The sequence below is a fragment of the Solanum stenotomum genome, chromosome 8, assembly GCF_019186545.1.
Source record: "Solanum stenotomum isolate F172 chromosome 8, ASM1918654v1, whole genome shotgun sequence".
NCBI classification, from domain to species: Eukaryota; Viridiplantae; Streptophyta; class Magnoliopsida; order Solanales; family Solanaceae; genus Solanum; species Solanum stenotomum.
Window position 1 is genome coordinate 3,337,976 of NC_064289.1, and position 18,303 is coordinate 3,356,278.

The window sequence follows — 18,303 nt, forward strand, 5'->3', positions numbered from 1 at the left end:
CCCCCCCCCCCCCCCCCCCCGCCAACCCACCTCCCCAACCCACCACTCCCAGAAAAAAATTTAAGTTTGTTTTTAAGAAATATTTTCAATTTCAAAAATTATTTTTTATTTCTCAAAAACATTTTTCATTCATAAATCAAACACTAAAAATCTTTTTTGAAAAATATTTTCTACTCACCAACCAAACATGAGAAAATAAGTCACAAATCTACTTGTTTTCCAGGAAAACATTTTCCTTCCTACCAAACACACCCTAAATGCATGTGAGGACTCACATCAATCTTGTCACCTTGAGCACCACATATTAACCCCACTTTTGTTTTGCATTTCCGGTTAATCTTATATTTTGTCTACTAATTGTTCAATCTCGTGTTCCTCGTGATTGCTTTTATTATCATATTGATGTTGGTCGATTTAAAATTTAAATCTTATGATTAGATTGATTCGAATTTGATCTATCACATACCAACTAATTTATAGGTTTCAAATTTATTATTTATATTTATATTTATTTAGTGGTATTTTAAATATATATATAGACTATCTTTACCAAAATTGTTGAATTCGAATGACCTATACATAATTACACTTGTTTACGGAGTTAATATCTAAAAATGATCACCCAACTTTGAATAATTCAGTTAGAAAGTCACTCAATTTTGAGTTGTTTACTTTGAAAGTTACTCAACTATTAATAGTTCACTTAAACAGTCACTTAACTATTGATATTTTACTTAGAAAGTAACCCAACTAATTTAATTTATTTTTTTCATTAATTTTGTAAAATACAATTTTTTTAAAACTATTTTTTTTTTAAATAATAAGATGCTTATTTTAATTATTTTATTGAATTTTGTTGAAATATAATTTTTGTTTTACCTATTTTTTAAAAAAAATTGGTGTTTTGCTGCGTATTTTTTATTTCTTCTCATCAAGTCCAACCATTTTTGGATCATTTTTTAACATATTTAATTCCGGTTATACAATTGCTAAAATGGAAAAGGTTTTTTCTTTGTGGTCTATTGTTACCGCACGTTTTTCAAAAAAAAAATAAAATAAAAATAATTGTGATTAATAATGATATCTTATAATTTTATTTCTTTAAAAATAGTTTAAAATAAAAATTTCAATAAAATTTTATGAAAAAATTATTTAAATGGATTGAGTGATTTTCTAAATAAAATATCAATAGTTAAGTGATTTTCTAAGTGAAATATCAATAGACAACAGTTGAGTGACTTTTTAAATGAAACATCAACTGAGTGACTTTTGAGTAATAAAACAAAATTGAATGACTTTCTAAATAAACAACTGACTTTCTAAGTAAATTTTTCAAAGTTGAGTGACAATATGAGAGAAAATGACATAAATAGTTCATTAACTATATGAGTAGGCCTAAAATGTCATTTAACTATACACTTAACGGATTTAGTCATTTAACTATTCAAAAACTTATTAGTTTGGTCTCTTAACTATACACTTGTCAATTTTAGTCCCTTAACTATAAACTTATTGATTTTAGTCCTTAAGTATTCAAAAACTTATCAGGTTTGATCTTTGTCCATTTTCTTAAGGGAAAAAGGACAAATATACCCCCAAACTATCGTAAATGGTATACAGATACCCTCCGTCATACTTTTGGGACATTGATGCCCCTGCCGTCCAAAAACTAGAGCATATATGCCCTTCACTCTAACGGAAGATTAAATAAGGACACGTGGCACAATTTTATCCATCGATCCGATGTCGGGTCAGTGGATAAGATTATGACACGTGTATGTCCGTTAGTATAAAGGGTATGTATGCTCTAATTTTTGGACGACAGTGGCACCTATGTCCTAAAAGTATGACGGAGGGTATCTGCATACCATTTACGATAGTTCAGGGATATATTTGTCCTTTTTCCCTTTTCTTAATACAAATAACTTAGATTTATATTAACAGAATCCATGCCTCGAGAAATTAAATCTTTTAACAAGTTTTTCTATTGTTTCTCTCTCTCCACTACTTCTTCTTCAAATTAACCTTATGCGAAAAACCTTAACCTCAATGATTTAAAATAAAATTCACGAGGAAAAAAATATAAGTCATAATTTTATTCAACGGAGGATAAAATGAAGCATGTTATTGCTACTAATGACTTGTATATGCTAAACTTTATTATAAAAAGAAAAAAAATTATTGCCCGTTAAATTCTAAGTTTGTACTCCAACGACTTCATTGAACGGACTTTGTTTAATTTTTCAGAAATTGAAATTTATAAAATGGTAGATTTGCAATTTTTATAATAGATCAATTTTATTATTCTATTCATTTTATTTTACGTAAAGAAATTTGAGTAAATTAAATAAAATCTGCCCGATTTGCATATCAAGTGAGGTTTCAAGTCATTAACAACAATTATATGCTTAATTTTATCCTCCATTGAATAAAATTATGACTTATATCTTCTTTTCTCATTAATTTTATTTTGAATCGTTGACGTTATTGTTCTTTTCATAAGAATAGTTTGAAGAAAAAAGGGTGGAGATAGAGAAACAACTGAAAAAATGGTTTAAAGATTTAATTTCACGAAGATTTTCGTTAATATAAACCTAAGCTATTTGTATTTTAAAAATGGACAAAGACCAAACTTGATAAGTTTTTGAATACTTAAAGGACTAAAATCGGTAAGTGTATAGTTAAGGACCAAAGCTGATAAGTTTTTGAATAGTTAAAGAATTAAATCGTTAAATGTATAGTTAAGAGACCATTTTAGATCTACTCCCATAGTTAAGAGACTATTTATGTCATTTTCTCGACAATATGATATATTAACTCCTTGTTTACAATATAAATGAACATCAGAATTCATATAGGAACCAGTAACGGCTATTTCACTTTTGATAAGCAGCTATACAGCTCTTTATGGAGCCATTCAAGTCACCAATGGAGTCAATTTTTTTACTAAGCGTGTCTAAAAATAATAGTGTGTAACTGTAAAAATAAAATAAAGATATATTGTGCTATTTACAGTTTGAATATGAAACTCTGCCATTTAAATGGACATTCATTATCACTATGTCTTACATAACTTTGGCCAAGTATGTCTAACTTTAAATATATATCATTTAAATGTAAAATTTGGCATGTATATAATGTAATTTTCCAACAAAGGGTGTCCAGTTGGAAACCCTGGATGGCTATAACTACGCCCCTGATACAAGTGGTCCCTCACTTTTAGAGTAACTACGTACATATAATGTTTTTCTAGGGCATAATTAAGTAACAATTACAACATAACATATCTAATATAATCTTTCATTAGTATAGTCTTTTATTTTTATTTTTATAAGATAGAGAAATGATTATCGATAGACCTTCGACTTTATCAAAAACACAATTTGAAAAGAAAATTATAACAATAAAAAATTGTGATAAAGATATTGAACTAAGGTTCATAAAAAAATCCTCATTTCTAAATCTTTATTGGAATATTTTAGTAAGGTAAACTCAACGCTCAATCTAGTCAATAAATTTAAGACGGCAACCTTCTTTAATTCAAACATCATTTTCTTACTTTGAGTATTTTATAGAATTGCAGAATTTATTCATAGACTAGCCTTAATAGAAATATCAGACGGTATTATACATGTAATTGTCATAAGAAATACATCTTTTGTTTATAGAGAATTTTCGACTGAACCAATTTTCTTACTTTGATTATAACATCACCAAAATTCAAACTTATATTATCTGATAATAATAGTGTTTTGGACCAATTTACAAACAAAATACACTTTGTTTTTTCATAATTTTTTTATCAAGTACCTATAAAAGTGAAATATCACCTGATTATTTAATTTTGGCAATATTAAAATTTGATATTGACTCATAATTTTGAGTTATTTCAATTACATACGCTCCTTGATATCCAAATTCATAATAAAAGGTGAGTAATTTCTCTTCTTCTTATTTTATTTTCCGAACAAAACACATTTTTTTATTTTTAACAAAACACATCATTTGAATTTTGAATCAACATCGATCCTTGAGTAGAATAGAATATTACTGCAAATCTATACGTAAACGACAAAATGAAATACGAAAAAATCATAAACTTGTATTATTGGGTATACTAAACTAGATGACTACAATGTCCTCATCAGTCTAATATATATTATTAGAGAATTTTTGAATTCAAAGTTAAGCCTAGAAATGAATTCAAAATCCTACCAACATTATCCGTTCCATAAAATGTATTTTAAGGTAAACCTCAAATTTACTAGTAATAAGAAATTGACATGCTCTCCCCATAGGTGAAAATTTACCCACATTAAGTATTTATTTATATATTAAATAAAAGTATATATGATACATATCTTTACATACAATGTCATCACTAAACTGTAATTAGACAAATTCTTATATTAATTTATCACTAATTAGCTACACCAATTAGTATGATTCGACAAAATCAAGTGTGGATAATTAAGATCTTGTGAATTGATCTTTTCCTGAAATTCAAAAGAGAAAAATAATACGTAATTTGTATATCTTTGTCATTATCACTAACCATTACCCTTTCCATTACATTTTTTTGATTGGTGGCTCTATACCATCTTCATCCTCAAACCAGCCATTAATTTGGTAAATTGGAGTATTAGTAATTATTTTCACATTGCTAATTAACACACAAATTAATAAACACCATTTGGCATATTTTTTTCCTCCATCTTTATCGAATTTATTTTATACAGTGTCGCCATTTAATAATTTTTCGCTTTTTGGTTGAATTTCTAGATTTTTTTTTTGCCTCTCAATTAAGAATTATCCAAATGTAGTTTTTCGCCTTATTTCTTGCATTAATCTTTTAGTTAAACATTTAATTCTTCTTTATTTATGATCATTAGTAACATTAGGATTATTAATGAACTCTGATTAAAACTAAAGAGATTTAAAGTTTCATAATTTTCAAAATTTTCTAAATTACTATACAATAACCAATGCATTGAGAAAAACAATGTTTATACAACCTATCCACCATAATTTTGTGAACGTAGAAAGACCTATTTTTGAAAAACACTAAAATAAAACAATTTAAAGCAATTTTTGAAAAGAAGTACAAATTGAAGTAGTGGCATATGCTAGTAACTAAACTCTATGGCAAGTCATGTAATAATTAGCAAAAGAATGCCCCATCTCATATGAAGGTCCTTCAATTATTTTAAAATTTTTCTTTTTTTGTTTTTTATGTTACAACGGTCAAAAATCAATTTCAAATGGGTTGTAACAGCCACAAAATCTGTGCTTTATCTCAGCTCACGCGAATATTACATACAGCTAGCTCCTCCTCTCCCCTCTCTCAATCCCTTCTATTTTTATTATAACCTGAAATTAGAAAATAATTCTCCAAATTTATCAGTCTCTATCTTTTCAAATCACTAAATTCTCTCTCCAAAATCTTCTCTCTAAAATATCGCCCTCTTCTTCTTCACATTGCAGGCGATTTGATCGTCGGTAAGTCTACGCCATTTCCTCTTCATTTTTTTTTATATCGTACATATGAATCAATCGACGGATTCCATTTTGTTATTTGAATGATGAATCTCTAGTATTCATTAGTCGTTTTCAATTTGATGGTGAATTTTCGTTTGTATTTTTCTCGACATTTGATGTGAAGATTTGCATTTTACCTTTCATTAAACTGTTTCAGCGCATTCGAGTTGGAAGCTCTGTTTTGCCATATCAAGTTTTTGTTCTCAGATTTGGAATTGAGTTGAATTGAATCGGAGAATCGGCAGAAACGATTGTGAGATTGGAGTATAAGGAGATCATTCTGGAAATGGAGCCATCCCAGAGAAGAGGCCATGTTTCGCGGTCACCATCACAGACACCGCGGTCTAGTGAAAAGGTGGTTAGAGATCTGCGATTGGCGGAAGGGAATATGAGTGGGAGGCATGACAAAGATAAAGGCGTCAATGTGCAGGTTATTGTGCGTTGCAGGTTAGTAGAATTAGTGCATTTTGGAGCTTTAGTGTAGGTTTAACTTACTGAATTGAATTGATTGTATTTGATGGAATTGTTGTGAATTATGCAGGCCATTGAGTGAGGATGAGATGAGATCGAATACACCAGCAGTGATTTCCTGCAATGAGGGAAGAAGAGAAATTTCAGCTATGCAGAACATAGCTAATAAGCAAATTGACAAAACATTTGTCTTTGATAAGGTCTGAATTTCTCTTATCCTTATCTGATACTATTGGTTCTATAATAAGAATATAGTGGATAGTTAAAAAAAGTAATTTGATGTAATAACTCGGACACATTACCTGTTTAGAGCAGAATGGATACAAGTATTTTAATGACTCACTCCAACTAGTTTGGGGATTGGGAGTATTTGCTTGCTATATTGATTGAGACTGATTGCCCATAAAGGATGTGAATCAGACATCAGGTGTTTCTTGGGCTGACACTAACATTCTGCTGGATAATGCTGTCCAGGTCTATGGTCCTACGTCCAAACAAAAGGACTTGTATGATTCGGCAATCTGCCCTATTGTATTTGAAGTTCTAGAGGGCTATAACTGCACCGTTTTCGCTTATGGGCAGACAGGAACCGGGAAAACTTATACAATGGAGGGAGGGGGAAGAAAGAAGGTTGGTGGTTGGCTGTTAGAGATGAATTTGTTTATGCTACTTTCTTCTTTATAATAATACATTACAGTTCACCCCATTTAGAATGGGGAATTTCCAAGTGATGCAGGTGTTATCCCACGAGCTATTAAGCAAATCTTTGACATATTGGAAGCTCAAAGTGCTGAATATAGTGTGAAAGTAACATTTTTGGAGCTGTATAACGAGGAAATATCCGATCTTTTAGCTCCAGAGGAATGTACAAAGTTTACAGATGACAAATCCAAGAAACCATTAGCTCTGATGGAAGATGGTAAGGGTGGAGTTTTTGTTAGAGGCCTGGAAGAGGAGTTAGTAAGCTCTGCAAATGAAATCTACAATATCTTGGAGAAAGGTTCCGCTAAAAGGCGTACAGCTGAAACTTTGCTCAACAAACAGAGCAGTCGTTCTCATTCTATATTCTCTATCACAATTCACATCAAGGAATACACTCCAGAAGGGGAAGAGATGATCAAATGTGGTAAACTGAATCTTGTAGACCTTGCGGGTTCTGAAAACATTTCACGTTCTGGTGCAAGAGAGGTGAGACATTAAAATTCTGTAATTTGTTAGCCATTGCATTTAGCAACTTTATTAGTAAGAAAAAGCAAAAAAGATAAAAGAGAACCAAACCAATGAGTGTGCAAAAGTTGCTTAGCAATGCCATAAATTTTCCTTTTTCATGCCAACTTATCCTGGAAGAGACTTCTCAAGTTCTTTTTGGTTCTTTTGCCCACTTTGATTATGTTTTTTCTGTTCACATTATATTAAGCTGTACTAGATGATAGATTTTCTTTTCCAGGGCAGAGCAAGGGAAGCTGGGGAAATCAACAAGAGTTTGCTTACACTTGGTCGTGTAATAAATGCTTTAGTTGAGCACTCTGGTCATATCCCATATAGGTGCTTAAAATATTCATTTTTATAGAAGACAATATTATATGTATGAAACTTTTTACAGACCCTGAGAACATTTGTTGGTTTGTCAGGGAGAGCAAAATAACAAGGTTGTTGAGGGATTCATTGGGAGGGAAAACAAAGACATGCATTATTGCGACAATATCACCCTCCATTCACTCCATGGAAGAGACACTCAGCACTTTAGATTATGCTCATCGTGCCAAAAACATAAAAAATAAGCCAGAGGTCAGTTTTCTGGTCAATCAAACATTCTTAAAAGAATTTTAGTCCAAACGTGGTTAACTTTTCTTTTGCTGTTATTTAGATTAACCAGAAGATGATGAAATCTGCATTGATGAAGGACTTATATTCTGAAATTGAAAGGCTGAAGCAAGGTGTTGAACTGGTTTCTTCTTCTCTTTCTGCATGAATCTCTATCTTGGATGTTAGTTGCTTTAAATTATTTAAATGTTTTGATTACATAAATTTCCATTCTAATGCCAACAGAGGTGTACGCTGCAAGAGAGAAGAATGGTATCTACATACCAAGAGATAGATATCTCCAAGAGGAAGCAGAGAAAAAGGTTAGGCCCTGCTCACTGATCCATTGATTGGTTTGGATTATCATGTAATCTTTTCTTATGTGTGGTCAATATGTTTTTTCTTTATCTCTTAGGCAATGTCTGAAAAGATAGAACGGATGGAACTTGACTCAGAATCAAAAGACAAGGTTTGCTACTGATTAATTACTCAGCTAGAATCTAATTAATCATCCAGAACTCGTAACTCGTTACATTTTTGCCTACTGCATACAGCAACATATGGAGCTTCAGGAACTGTACAATTCTCAGCAGTTGTTGACCACCGAGTTGAGTGGCAAACTTGGCAAGACAGAGGTATATGGAGTTCAGACCCCTCCTAATTTCAGTAGCTATCTTTTGTTGTTCAACTCTTTCTCATGGATATTAGCTATAATTTTGTGTCTTCCAGAAAAAGCTTCAGGAAACTCAGCATACTTTGGCTGATCTCGAAGAGAAACATAGGCTGGCAATTACAACAATTAGAGAAAAGGAATTTCTGATAACAAACCTTCTAAAGTCTGGTAAGCCACAGAGACTCTTTTGATTAATCATCTGCAATTGCTTTCTGCTGAAATTGCATGTTTTTCCTATGGACCAGCTTTGGGAGGAATTTACTTTTACTGGGGTGGGTGGATAAAGCAAGGTTCAAGTGAAACAAACAATATTAGGGGTGCGGTGCAAGGTTTTAGTGATTCTTATAAACACTTTTGGGGGTGGGGATCATATTTCTCTTAAAGGAATTACCAAATTCATTGGTGGAGACACTATGGGTTCTTTGGAGTCGTTTTACCTTTTGTAATAGTTGTAGGAGATAGTTGTATGAGACCGTATGGGTTCTTTGGAGTCGTTTTACCTTTTGTAATAGTTGTATGAGATATTTAATCGGTATGTATTCCACCAGAAAAATCACTGGTTGCGCAGGCCTTTGAACTTCGAGCTGAGCTGGAACATGCTGCATCAGATGTCTCGAACTTGTTTGCAAAGATAGGTAGGTCAACATAAAGACCTGAAATCCGTAATGATTTTCTTTCTCAAAATAAAGGCTCTTGCACCCGCTATACTGATAATGGTTGATTTCAGAGCGCAAGGACAAAATAGAACATGGAAACAAAGTTCTCATCCAAAAGTTCCAATCCCAATTAACTCAACAACTTGAAGTGCTGCATAAGAGTGTTGCTTCCTCAGCCACACAACAAGAGCAACAACTCAAACACATGGAGGAAGACATGCAGTCCTTTGTGTCTACCAAGATTGAGGTAAACTTGACTTTGTATACCTGTTAAAGAAGACACTCTGCAATGTTTCTGGGAAAAGACTATACTTCTATATATGCTCCTACACAATTTATTGCTTTCATGATGTCATGTGCCCAAAGATTTAGGCATCCTTGACTTGTTAAATTTAGCAATTCGCCTTTTGCAATATTGCCTAGACAATGATGTGATTATCAACCTCCTACAGACCCTTTTAGAGAAATCTCAGAAGCGCTTCTGTATAACACATTCAAAACTATGTACTTAAGAGTCTTGCACTCATGTTGATCAGTAAATCAGTAAGAGTTTTGGTGTACTTTTCAGGCTATGGAGGAGCTTCGAGGTCTCCTAGACAATTTGAAAAGCAGGTTTGGTTCTGGTATCAAAGCTTTAGATGGTTTGGCCGGGGAGCTCGATGGCAATGCTCACTCAACTTTTGACCGTTTAAACACTGAAGTTTCTAACCATTCATCTGCTCTCCGAGAGGTATGCCCTCTTTTTATAATTCTCTGAGAAATCCCAGGTAGTATTTCTGCTTATCTCTATTTTTTGTTTTTGAAATGTAGTTTTTTGAGGAGATCGCCTTAGAGGCCAATACCTTGGTTAATGATCTTCAAAAGAGTCTTCACAGCCAGGAAGAGAAACTAATTGCATTTGCAGCACAACAACGTGAGGTATCAGTAGTTTCTATTTGTGAGCTCTTCCCTCTTCTCCCCTCAGTTGCCCTCTGTATATCCCTCTTTTTTCCTTCCCAAGTTTGTGTGATAAAGTTTGGATGCTTTTTATAGGCTCACTGCAGGACAATCACAACATCAAGGTCATTTTCTCAAATTACTGGCAACTTCTTTAAGACTTTGGATACACATGTCTCCCAATTGGGTGATATAGTTGAAGATGCACAGGCCGTCAGTGACCAGAAGTTTTCTGAACTAGAAAAGAAGTTTGAGGTAATGATGTCATCCATGAACATCTCTCATTTCATGAAGGTCAATATGATTGTTAGCCCCATTTTATACGGATATTCGCCTTTTACAGGAATGTGCTGCCAATGAGGAGAGGCAAATCTTGCAGAAAGTGGCAGAACTTCTTGAAGGATCAAACGCTAGGAAGAAAAAATTGGTATGGTCGCTTATTAGTCATATAAATGCATCATAATTTGCTTCACCAGTTGAAGAAAGGCACTCAGTTGCGGCTAAAATTTCCATTATCCCTAAAACTAGCAAAAAGATAGTAATTTCATTGATCGATGAATATGACAAAAATAGATGCACTTTCTTATAGTCGAGCTAACTTTGAAGACAACAATGATATAAATGTGTGACCTTCCTTTACCTTGCCTAGTTTATGTTTGAATTTTTTTTCTAGCGCTAGTACTCCCTATATAAGTGACAAGAAGAATGCATTGTGGATCTGGTTACTTTTTCTACTTTAGGCTGCGAAAGCTAATTGGATTTTTTACTTGGTTTGCTCTAGGTTCAAACTGCAATCAATGACCTCCGAGAAAGTGCTTACAACCGAACTAGCAAACTAAAACAAGAGATGTCAACCATGCAAGATTCAACTACTTCAGTCAAAGACGAATGGACCAATTATATGGAAAAGGCTGAATGCCATTATCTTGAGGATACTGCTTCTGTGGAAAAGGGAAAGAAAGAGATGGAGGGGGTGCTACAGAATTGGTATTGTCCTCGTAGCATATCTCATATCACTTCTGAAGAAAATTTATGTGTTCTTTTCGTCTGTGACTTTTTCTTGGCCTCTCTGCTTACTTGAATATGTACTATGCAGTCTGCAAAAGGCAAAATTGGGTTCTGAACAATGGACAAATGCTCAACGCTCTTTGATCAGTCTAGAGGAAAGAAATGTTGCGTTTATGGATAAAATTGTTAGGTTGGTTGATTCACTTGTTATTCAAGGCTTTTGTCTCTTATTTCCAATATTTCACCTGTTATTTACTGTGAGCTTTGTACATTTTTTAGTGAAGGAATGAATGCCACTGAAGCACTGCGTGCACAGTTTTTGTCTGGTGTGTCATCTACTCTTGAAGACACTGATGTTGCCAGCAAAAACCTACTCTGTTCCATTGACCGTACGTTATCAAGTTTTTTACACATATATTAATGACTTTTGCTGGCTGCTTGGTATCATCCAGTTAACTAAATTAAATTCTGCAGATTCTTTACAACTTGACCGTGATGCTTGTGGGAACCTTGATTCCATGATTGTACCTTCTTGTGGAGAGCTGAGAGAATTGAAGAGTGGACACCACCACAAGGTTGTTGAGATTACAGATCATGCAGGACAGTGTCTTTCACAAGAGTACATGGTAAGGACATCGCGTCATATGCTAGAAAATCTGTATTTGTTCTGTTTAAATGACATTATTCATGTACCTGCGACATTATATTCATGTACTTCTTTTCTCCAAATCTGTCACTTGTAATAGGTCGACGAACCATCTTGCTCTACACCAAAAAAGAGAGCTTTCAGTATACCAAGTGCTGGTTCGATTGAAGAGCTCAAAACTCCTTTCGAGGAGTTGTTGAAATCATTTTGGGATGGAAAATCACAGAAGCAAGCAAATGGAGATGTAAAACATATTGCAGATGACGCTCATTCATTAAGAGATTCAAGACTTCCTCTCACTACTATTAATTAGTACTATAGAAATTAGACATTATAGGATTATGGAAGAAAAGCTTGTACATAAGAATTCACCTACATGGACGAGTGAGGGATAGTAAGGGCCCTCCACCTCCAATTATAGTTGGCGGTTCGAGTCATCAAGGGAGCAAAGTGGAAGAAGCCATTGTTAGGCTTCTTGAGTAGGAATGTGGGTTACCATATCCAAGAAAGAAGAAAGGAAAAAAGGAAAGAAAATCTCCTACATGTAATTGATGTTAGTGTATCCTATTCTTTAAATTATTTGTAGTGATTGGGAAGAGTTTCATTTGTTTGACGTTCTTGTAGGAAAACAAAATTGGGAGATTCACGAGACAGACAAATTATAGTAAATTTGAGGTGTCTCTTTTGATGCGATAATAGTTTCTAATCTTCTTACATGGTAAGTTTCATATATCCTGAAATTGTTTCTAATTCCAATTTAGGAATTGGTTTGGAAGAGATTTTGGTCCATTTGGGACACACCTAGAATAGAGGTTTCAACTTATTTAATGCCATAGGATATCTGCTCACATAAAGTCACTAAAATGCACTTAACTTCACCACTTAAAAGTGCACTAAATTAACTAATAAAGCTAACTGAATCTACTTGTGTTACATTGAGATATCTTTAAGCTTTCGTGTACTGATATGAGTATGGCTGTATGAGCTGATACAAACTAGTTAGTCGCACGCAAATTTTCAGTGTTCAAATTCATCTCAAGCTTCGGAGTACAGTCAAAGTGAAATCCTATCTTCTTGCACAAACATATATAAAAAAAAAAGATCAAAAAGCAAAAACTGCTTCGAAATAAGATTCTTACAAACTTAATGTCAGACTGATAAATAGACCTTGATGTCATATCTAATATTCAAAGTTTGTCTTTGATTTGCTTTACCCCTAAATATTTAATATTTCATGTTATTAGCTACACATATTTTAGTCCAATCTTTATTTCCGCGTTAAAGAGTAGTAGTTATTTGTCTATACTCTATAGAGTTGTCAAAACAATTTTTTTTTCTTTCTTCTATAGAATTGTCAATACCACGTTTGAAGTTGAGATTATTTTTTATTAAGGAAAATTCCAAAACCCAAAAGCATAAAAGAGAAAAAGATTACCAAAAACAACAAAAAAATAACATGGTGGAGGACGACGTGCTTACAAGTAAGGATCACTAATGACTACTCGTTTCAATTAATAAAAGAATTCGAACCACGTCTAAAAGATTCCCTAGAATTTCTGTTCTAAGTAAAAATTGGAACATTGATAAAATATGAGCAAATTTAATCATATGATCTGTTTCTAGCTTGCCAGGAATGTGCCTACAATTAAAATATTGTATTCACATTAATGAATAATGAACAAATTGCAGTATCTTATTATAAAAATCCAGTCTTTCAGTGACTAAACTATAATCCAACTACTCCTTGGCTGTTTTAAAAAAAGATTCAATTAAAAGAAAATAAACACAAATAAGACTTTGTCTAATGAATAAAATATTTCATTTTTGGCATGCTGTTTTAGTGGGGGACACTATGGTTTTTTAAAAACATTGTATTTTTCAAACAACTGATTTAACGAACTCTTCTTTATTTTTCATCAAAATTTTGTGAAAAGCAGAGAAGAAGTAAGAGAATCACATAGTATGGTGCCCATTGACGATGGGGATTTATCTAGAGACAATTCAGTGAAATGGATTCTTGAAAATGCTGAAAAAGATAGTACGAGCGATGTCCATGAGAATAGAAATGGTGCAAATGGTTTACAAGAGCTTGCAAATCAAAAATCTTTCAAGAGAAATTTCAGCATTTCAAGACGAAGAAATGGCGTTGTACCAAGAATGGGGAGGATGGAATCAGGAGCTACTAGAGGGCTCAAGAGCTTGCGATTTCTTGACAGATCAACTACAGGTACTGAATTGTGTGACCATCTCATCTAAAAAGATAAAATGTTCGAGAGTAAGCATTTTTATTTACGTAACATGTCCACTTAGGATCTTTGATACCATATTGGATAGTGTGATGGTTCTTCTAAAAGTTTATTTACTTATATCTTCAATAACAGGGAAGGAGGGAGATGCCTGGCGAAGTGTGGAGAAACGATTCAATCAAAATGCAGTTAATGGGAGGATCTTCAGAGAGAAATTTGGGACTTGTATTGGTATTTTTGTCAAACTTGTATAGAAACAGGCATTTCATATAAACGAAAGTAGGATAACATTTCTATGTTTTGCATAATAGGAATGGGAGAAAGCAAGGAATTTGCTGGAGAGTTATTCGATACGTTGGCTAGGCGTAGGAAGATCAACACAGAAAATGGTATAACAATAGATGAAGTGAGAGGATTTTGGGAAGACATATCAACTCAATCTCTTGATGCAAGGCTTCATATTTTCTTTGACATGTAAGAGATTAAATCAATGGGAGATGAAAACTAAAATCCGTCTTTCCGGGTGACTAATGGTGGTGAATTTTCACAGGTGTGACAAGAATGGTGATGGGAAACTATCAGAGGAAGAGGTAAAGGAGGTGAGAAAACTTCCCTTGGAAAACTTTCTTCCTTCAATTTTCGCGTATCTATCTACTTAATATGTTTTTTTTTTCTGAAAAAGGTTCTAGTGATGAGTGCCTCGGCAAACAAATTGTCAAAATTCAAGCAACATGCACCGACATACGCAGCTTTAATCATGGAAGAGCTCGACCCTGATCATTTGGGATATATTGAGGTAAGGATGGGACTAAAAAGTTGTTGTCGTTTTACTGTTATTGATGGTTTGATTGTCTTGATCCCCGAAATAGTCATGCTTCTAGTTTCCATTGCAATCATCATATTAATGGATGAATCTCCTCGTGCTTTGCCATATGAACTTATTAGAAATGAATTTATGAAAATTCTTTTAGAGAAAGAGCGTCAATGCGTAAAATGGATGAATAGTTTCCTTGTATAATTTCTCATTTTCTACTTTAACAGATGTGGCAACTTGAAGCTCTTCTAAGAGGGATGGTGGGTTCAGAAGAAGGGGAAAAAACCCTGAAGAGATCACAAACACTAGCGAAAACCATGATCCCGAAAGAATACAGGACTCCAGTGAGCAAATTCTTTTACAAAACATCAGAAAAAGTACAAGAAAACTGGAAAAGAATATGGGTCCTAACATTGTGGTTGTGCATCAACATGGTACTTTTCACTTGGAAGTTCCAACAATTTAAAAGAAAATCAGCATTTCAGATCATGGGTTATTGCGTTTGCATCGCTAAAGGTGCAGGAGAGACTCTTAAGTTCAACATGGCTCTGGTTCTTTTTCCTGTATGCAGAAGAACTCTTACTAAGCTCAGAGAAACTTTCCTTGGTTCAATATTTCCCTTTGATGAAAATATCAATTTCCATAAGATAATTGCATTGGGAATTGCTGTCGCAACGTTTATTCACGCACTTTTCCATACCAGCTGCAATTTTGTGAAACTAACAACATGTCCACAGAGTAAATTTATGACATTTCTTGGAAGCAACTTCGACTACCACCAACCGAGTTACTTGGACCTGGTGGCGTCTATTCCAGGTGTAACAGGCATTCTGATGACACTTTTCATGCTTTTCACCTTCACATTGGCTACACATTCGTTCAGAAGGAACGTCATCAAATTGCCATGGCCGTTCCATCATTTAGCAGGATTTAATGCGTTTTGGTATGCACATCATCTTCTGGTCCTCGTCTACATCCTCTTGGTCCTCCATGGCTACTTCATATACCTTACAAAAGAATGGTACAAAAAGACGGTATGTATATATGTTCACTTGGATTTTGACATTTCCTAACTTTGCAGTTGAGAGAAGAAATCCAACTACTGCATAACTTGAAAAATGCACATATATCAATCATGCTGTTTCGATATGATTAAGGGCGTTTAGTTTGTTGACATTTAAGATCAATTTAATCAAACTAGTGATGATGATTGAGAAATCAGAAATATCTTTGTTATGCAGACATGGATGTACCTTGCAGTTCCGGTACTTGCATATGCTACGGAAAGAATTCTCATCGTCTACGAGCACAGCTACAATGTCAATATTATAAAGGTTTTAGCTTCGAACAAGCTTTATGTCAAATTCATAAGAACTTTCTGAATTTAGCTTTGATTTGATGCAAAATAAAAATTGCAGGCTGTCACATATACAGGGAATGTACTAGCATTATACATGAGTAAACCTCCAGGATTCAAGTATAAGAGTGGAATGTACCTTTTTGTTAAATGTCCTGATATATCAACCTTCGAATGGTAAATGAAGAAAGCTCAAACTATGCAATGATCATTTACAGATCTGGAAGTCTATTTGCGCTAAGGAACTTTATCAATTTTTACAGGCATCCATTCTCAATCACTTCAGCACCAGACGACAACTATCTAAGTGTTCATATACGTACATTGGGAGACTGGACTACAGAGCTAAAAACCAGATTTGAGAAGGTGATAAATTTGTTAAATTCGCGTTTCCAGATTACTTACATTTTCTATTCTATGAGTTCTACAAGTCTAATGAGCTAATACTAACAAAAATTCGACAAATTGGTGATCCATTCATATCACTAATCTTTTGAAACTCAAGTAGCCAGCTACTAAGACTCCCCTTCTTTCTTCTACTTATTTTTAGCTTTTTCTGATCTTAATAAGCTCTCCTTTAGCAGGCCTGTGAGCCTGATCAAGTAGCACAATCAAGGAAGGGAAGTCTTGTTAGAATGGAAACTAAAGCATATACAGATGTTGAACAGGCTCAATCCGAGTACGTTTCCATGTTGTTCTATGTCTACTGATTTTCAAGTTCATGAACCATGATAGAACTTATTATATTTACTCTTTATCTTTTCGATGCAGATTTCCGAAGATCATGATCAAAGGACCTTATGGTGCACCAGCTCAAAACTACAAGAAATATGATATCCTTCTACTAATTGGCTTGGGAATAGGAGCAACACCATTTATTAGCATTTTAAAGGACCTTCTTAACAATGAATCTCAATCTGTAAGTACCTAATCTCAAAACCATAATTTTGCTAACGATTTAAATTATATACACTGATGTATATATACTTTAACTCTTCTATATTATCCGTGTACAGAAGTTAAACTTTTTTTCTAATTAAGAACATAACGAAATCTAATTACTGCAGAATCAGCAAATTGGTGAATCATCAAGTAATAGGAGAGGTCCTCACAGAGCATATTTCTATTGGGTGACAAGAGAACAAGGATCATTTGATTGGTTCAAGGGTGTTATGGATGATATTGCTGAATATGACCATAATGTGAGTTGATTAATTTTTCAATAACATTAACTTAAATACATAGTATATAATTGGAAGTGATATATTACTTGTATTATACAGGAAATGATGGAAATGCACAACTATTTAACTAGTGTTTATGAAGAAGGAGATGCTAGATCTGCACTAATTGCAATGGTGCAATCACTACAACATGCTAAAAATGGAGTTGATGTTGTCTCCGACAGTCGGGTATATATCCTATTTGTTGCAATTTTATGAATTTTTACACTTAAATTTATGCTCTGCGTTGGAAGTATTACAGTTACGTCAGTATATTGATTGTAACACTTACAATGTAACAGATAAGAACACATTTTGCAAGACCAAATTGGAGAAAGGTATTCTCTAGGTTGGCAGCAGCCCATCCATCTTCTCGAATTGGTAAGCCCTTAATAATAAACAAATGTTCTAATTTTAGCTAATTTTTGGAGTTGAGTTACGCCCAATTATCATATATTTTTATATAATGATATATCAATTGCAGGGGTGTTTTACTGCGGAAGTCCTACTCTTACAAAACCACTTAGAAGGCTGTGTCAAGAATTTAGTTTAAATTCATCCACTCGTTTCAATTTCCACAAAGAAAATTTCTAGATATACAAGTTTCACTTATTGAGGCTTCACTGAGTTGTGAATTCTAATAATTTCCTGTATAAATTGTTGCAATTCTACTGTTGCTTGATATATACGGAGTATGTACTAAGAGAAATTTTTGGAAGTTGATAGAAATTTGGTTGTGATTGTTTTGCAACTACTCTCCTTGAACAACAGCTGACCTATATTATATTATATTATAAAATGACTTGATCATCTATAAATTAATCGATTTCACTCTCAAGATTTAACTTATTATATACACTGACTAGAATAAAAAAAAAAAAAAATAGATGTACCTAGCTCATTGAGTAAAATACTATCCAAGGGAGTGTGAT

General features: G+C 33.5%; 2 protein-coding genes across 2 annotated transcripts; both read left to right on the plus strand.

The window, feature by feature from the left end:
• Positions 1-5,320: 5,320 nt before the first annotated feature.
• LOC125873283 (kinesin-like protein KIN-5D) lies at positions 5,321-12,420 on the plus strand. Its single transcript, XM_049554186.1, has 23 exons — positions 5,321-5,499; positions 5,696-5,985; positions 6,080-6,209; positions 6,484-6,639; positions 6,721-7,197; positions 7,457-7,554; positions 7,641-7,797; positions 7,877-7,946; positions 8,059-8,135; positions 8,228-8,281; positions 8,367-8,447; positions 8,542-8,653; positions 9,034-9,120; positions 9,213-9,388; positions 9,710-9,871; positions 9,952-10,059; positions 10,174-10,332; positions 10,421-10,504; positions 10,859-11,064; positions 11,174-11,275; positions 11,365-11,474; positions 11,560-11,711; positions 11,832-12,420. The coding sequence occupies exons 2-23, from the start codon at positions 5,825-5,827 to the stop codon at positions 12,042-12,044; spliced, it is 3,132 nt and encodes a 1,043-aa protein (XP_049410143.1). The 5' UTR covers positions 5,321-5,499; positions 5,696-5,824; the 3' UTR covers positions 12,045-12,420.
• A 1,139-nt stretch (positions 12,421-13,559) lies between these two features.
• LOC125873284 (putative respiratory burst oxidase homolog protein H) lies at positions 13,560-17,972 on the plus strand. The gene is made up of 15 exons (XM_049554187.1): positions 13,560-13,958; positions 14,113-14,208; positions 14,289-14,451; positions 14,528-14,576; positions 14,660-14,773; positions 15,019-15,825; positions 16,033-16,125; positions 16,210-16,325; positions 16,412-16,514; positions 16,733-16,827; positions 16,920-17,067; positions 17,216-17,350; positions 17,432-17,560; positions 17,674-17,752; positions 17,856-17,972. Exons 1-15 carry the CDS (start codon positions 13,694-13,696, stop codon positions 17,963-17,965), a joined length of 2,502 nt encoding a protein of 833 aa, XP_049410144.1. The 5' UTR covers positions 13,560-13,693; the 3' UTR covers positions 17,966-17,972.
• Positions 17,973-18,303: the final 331 nt, after the last annotated feature.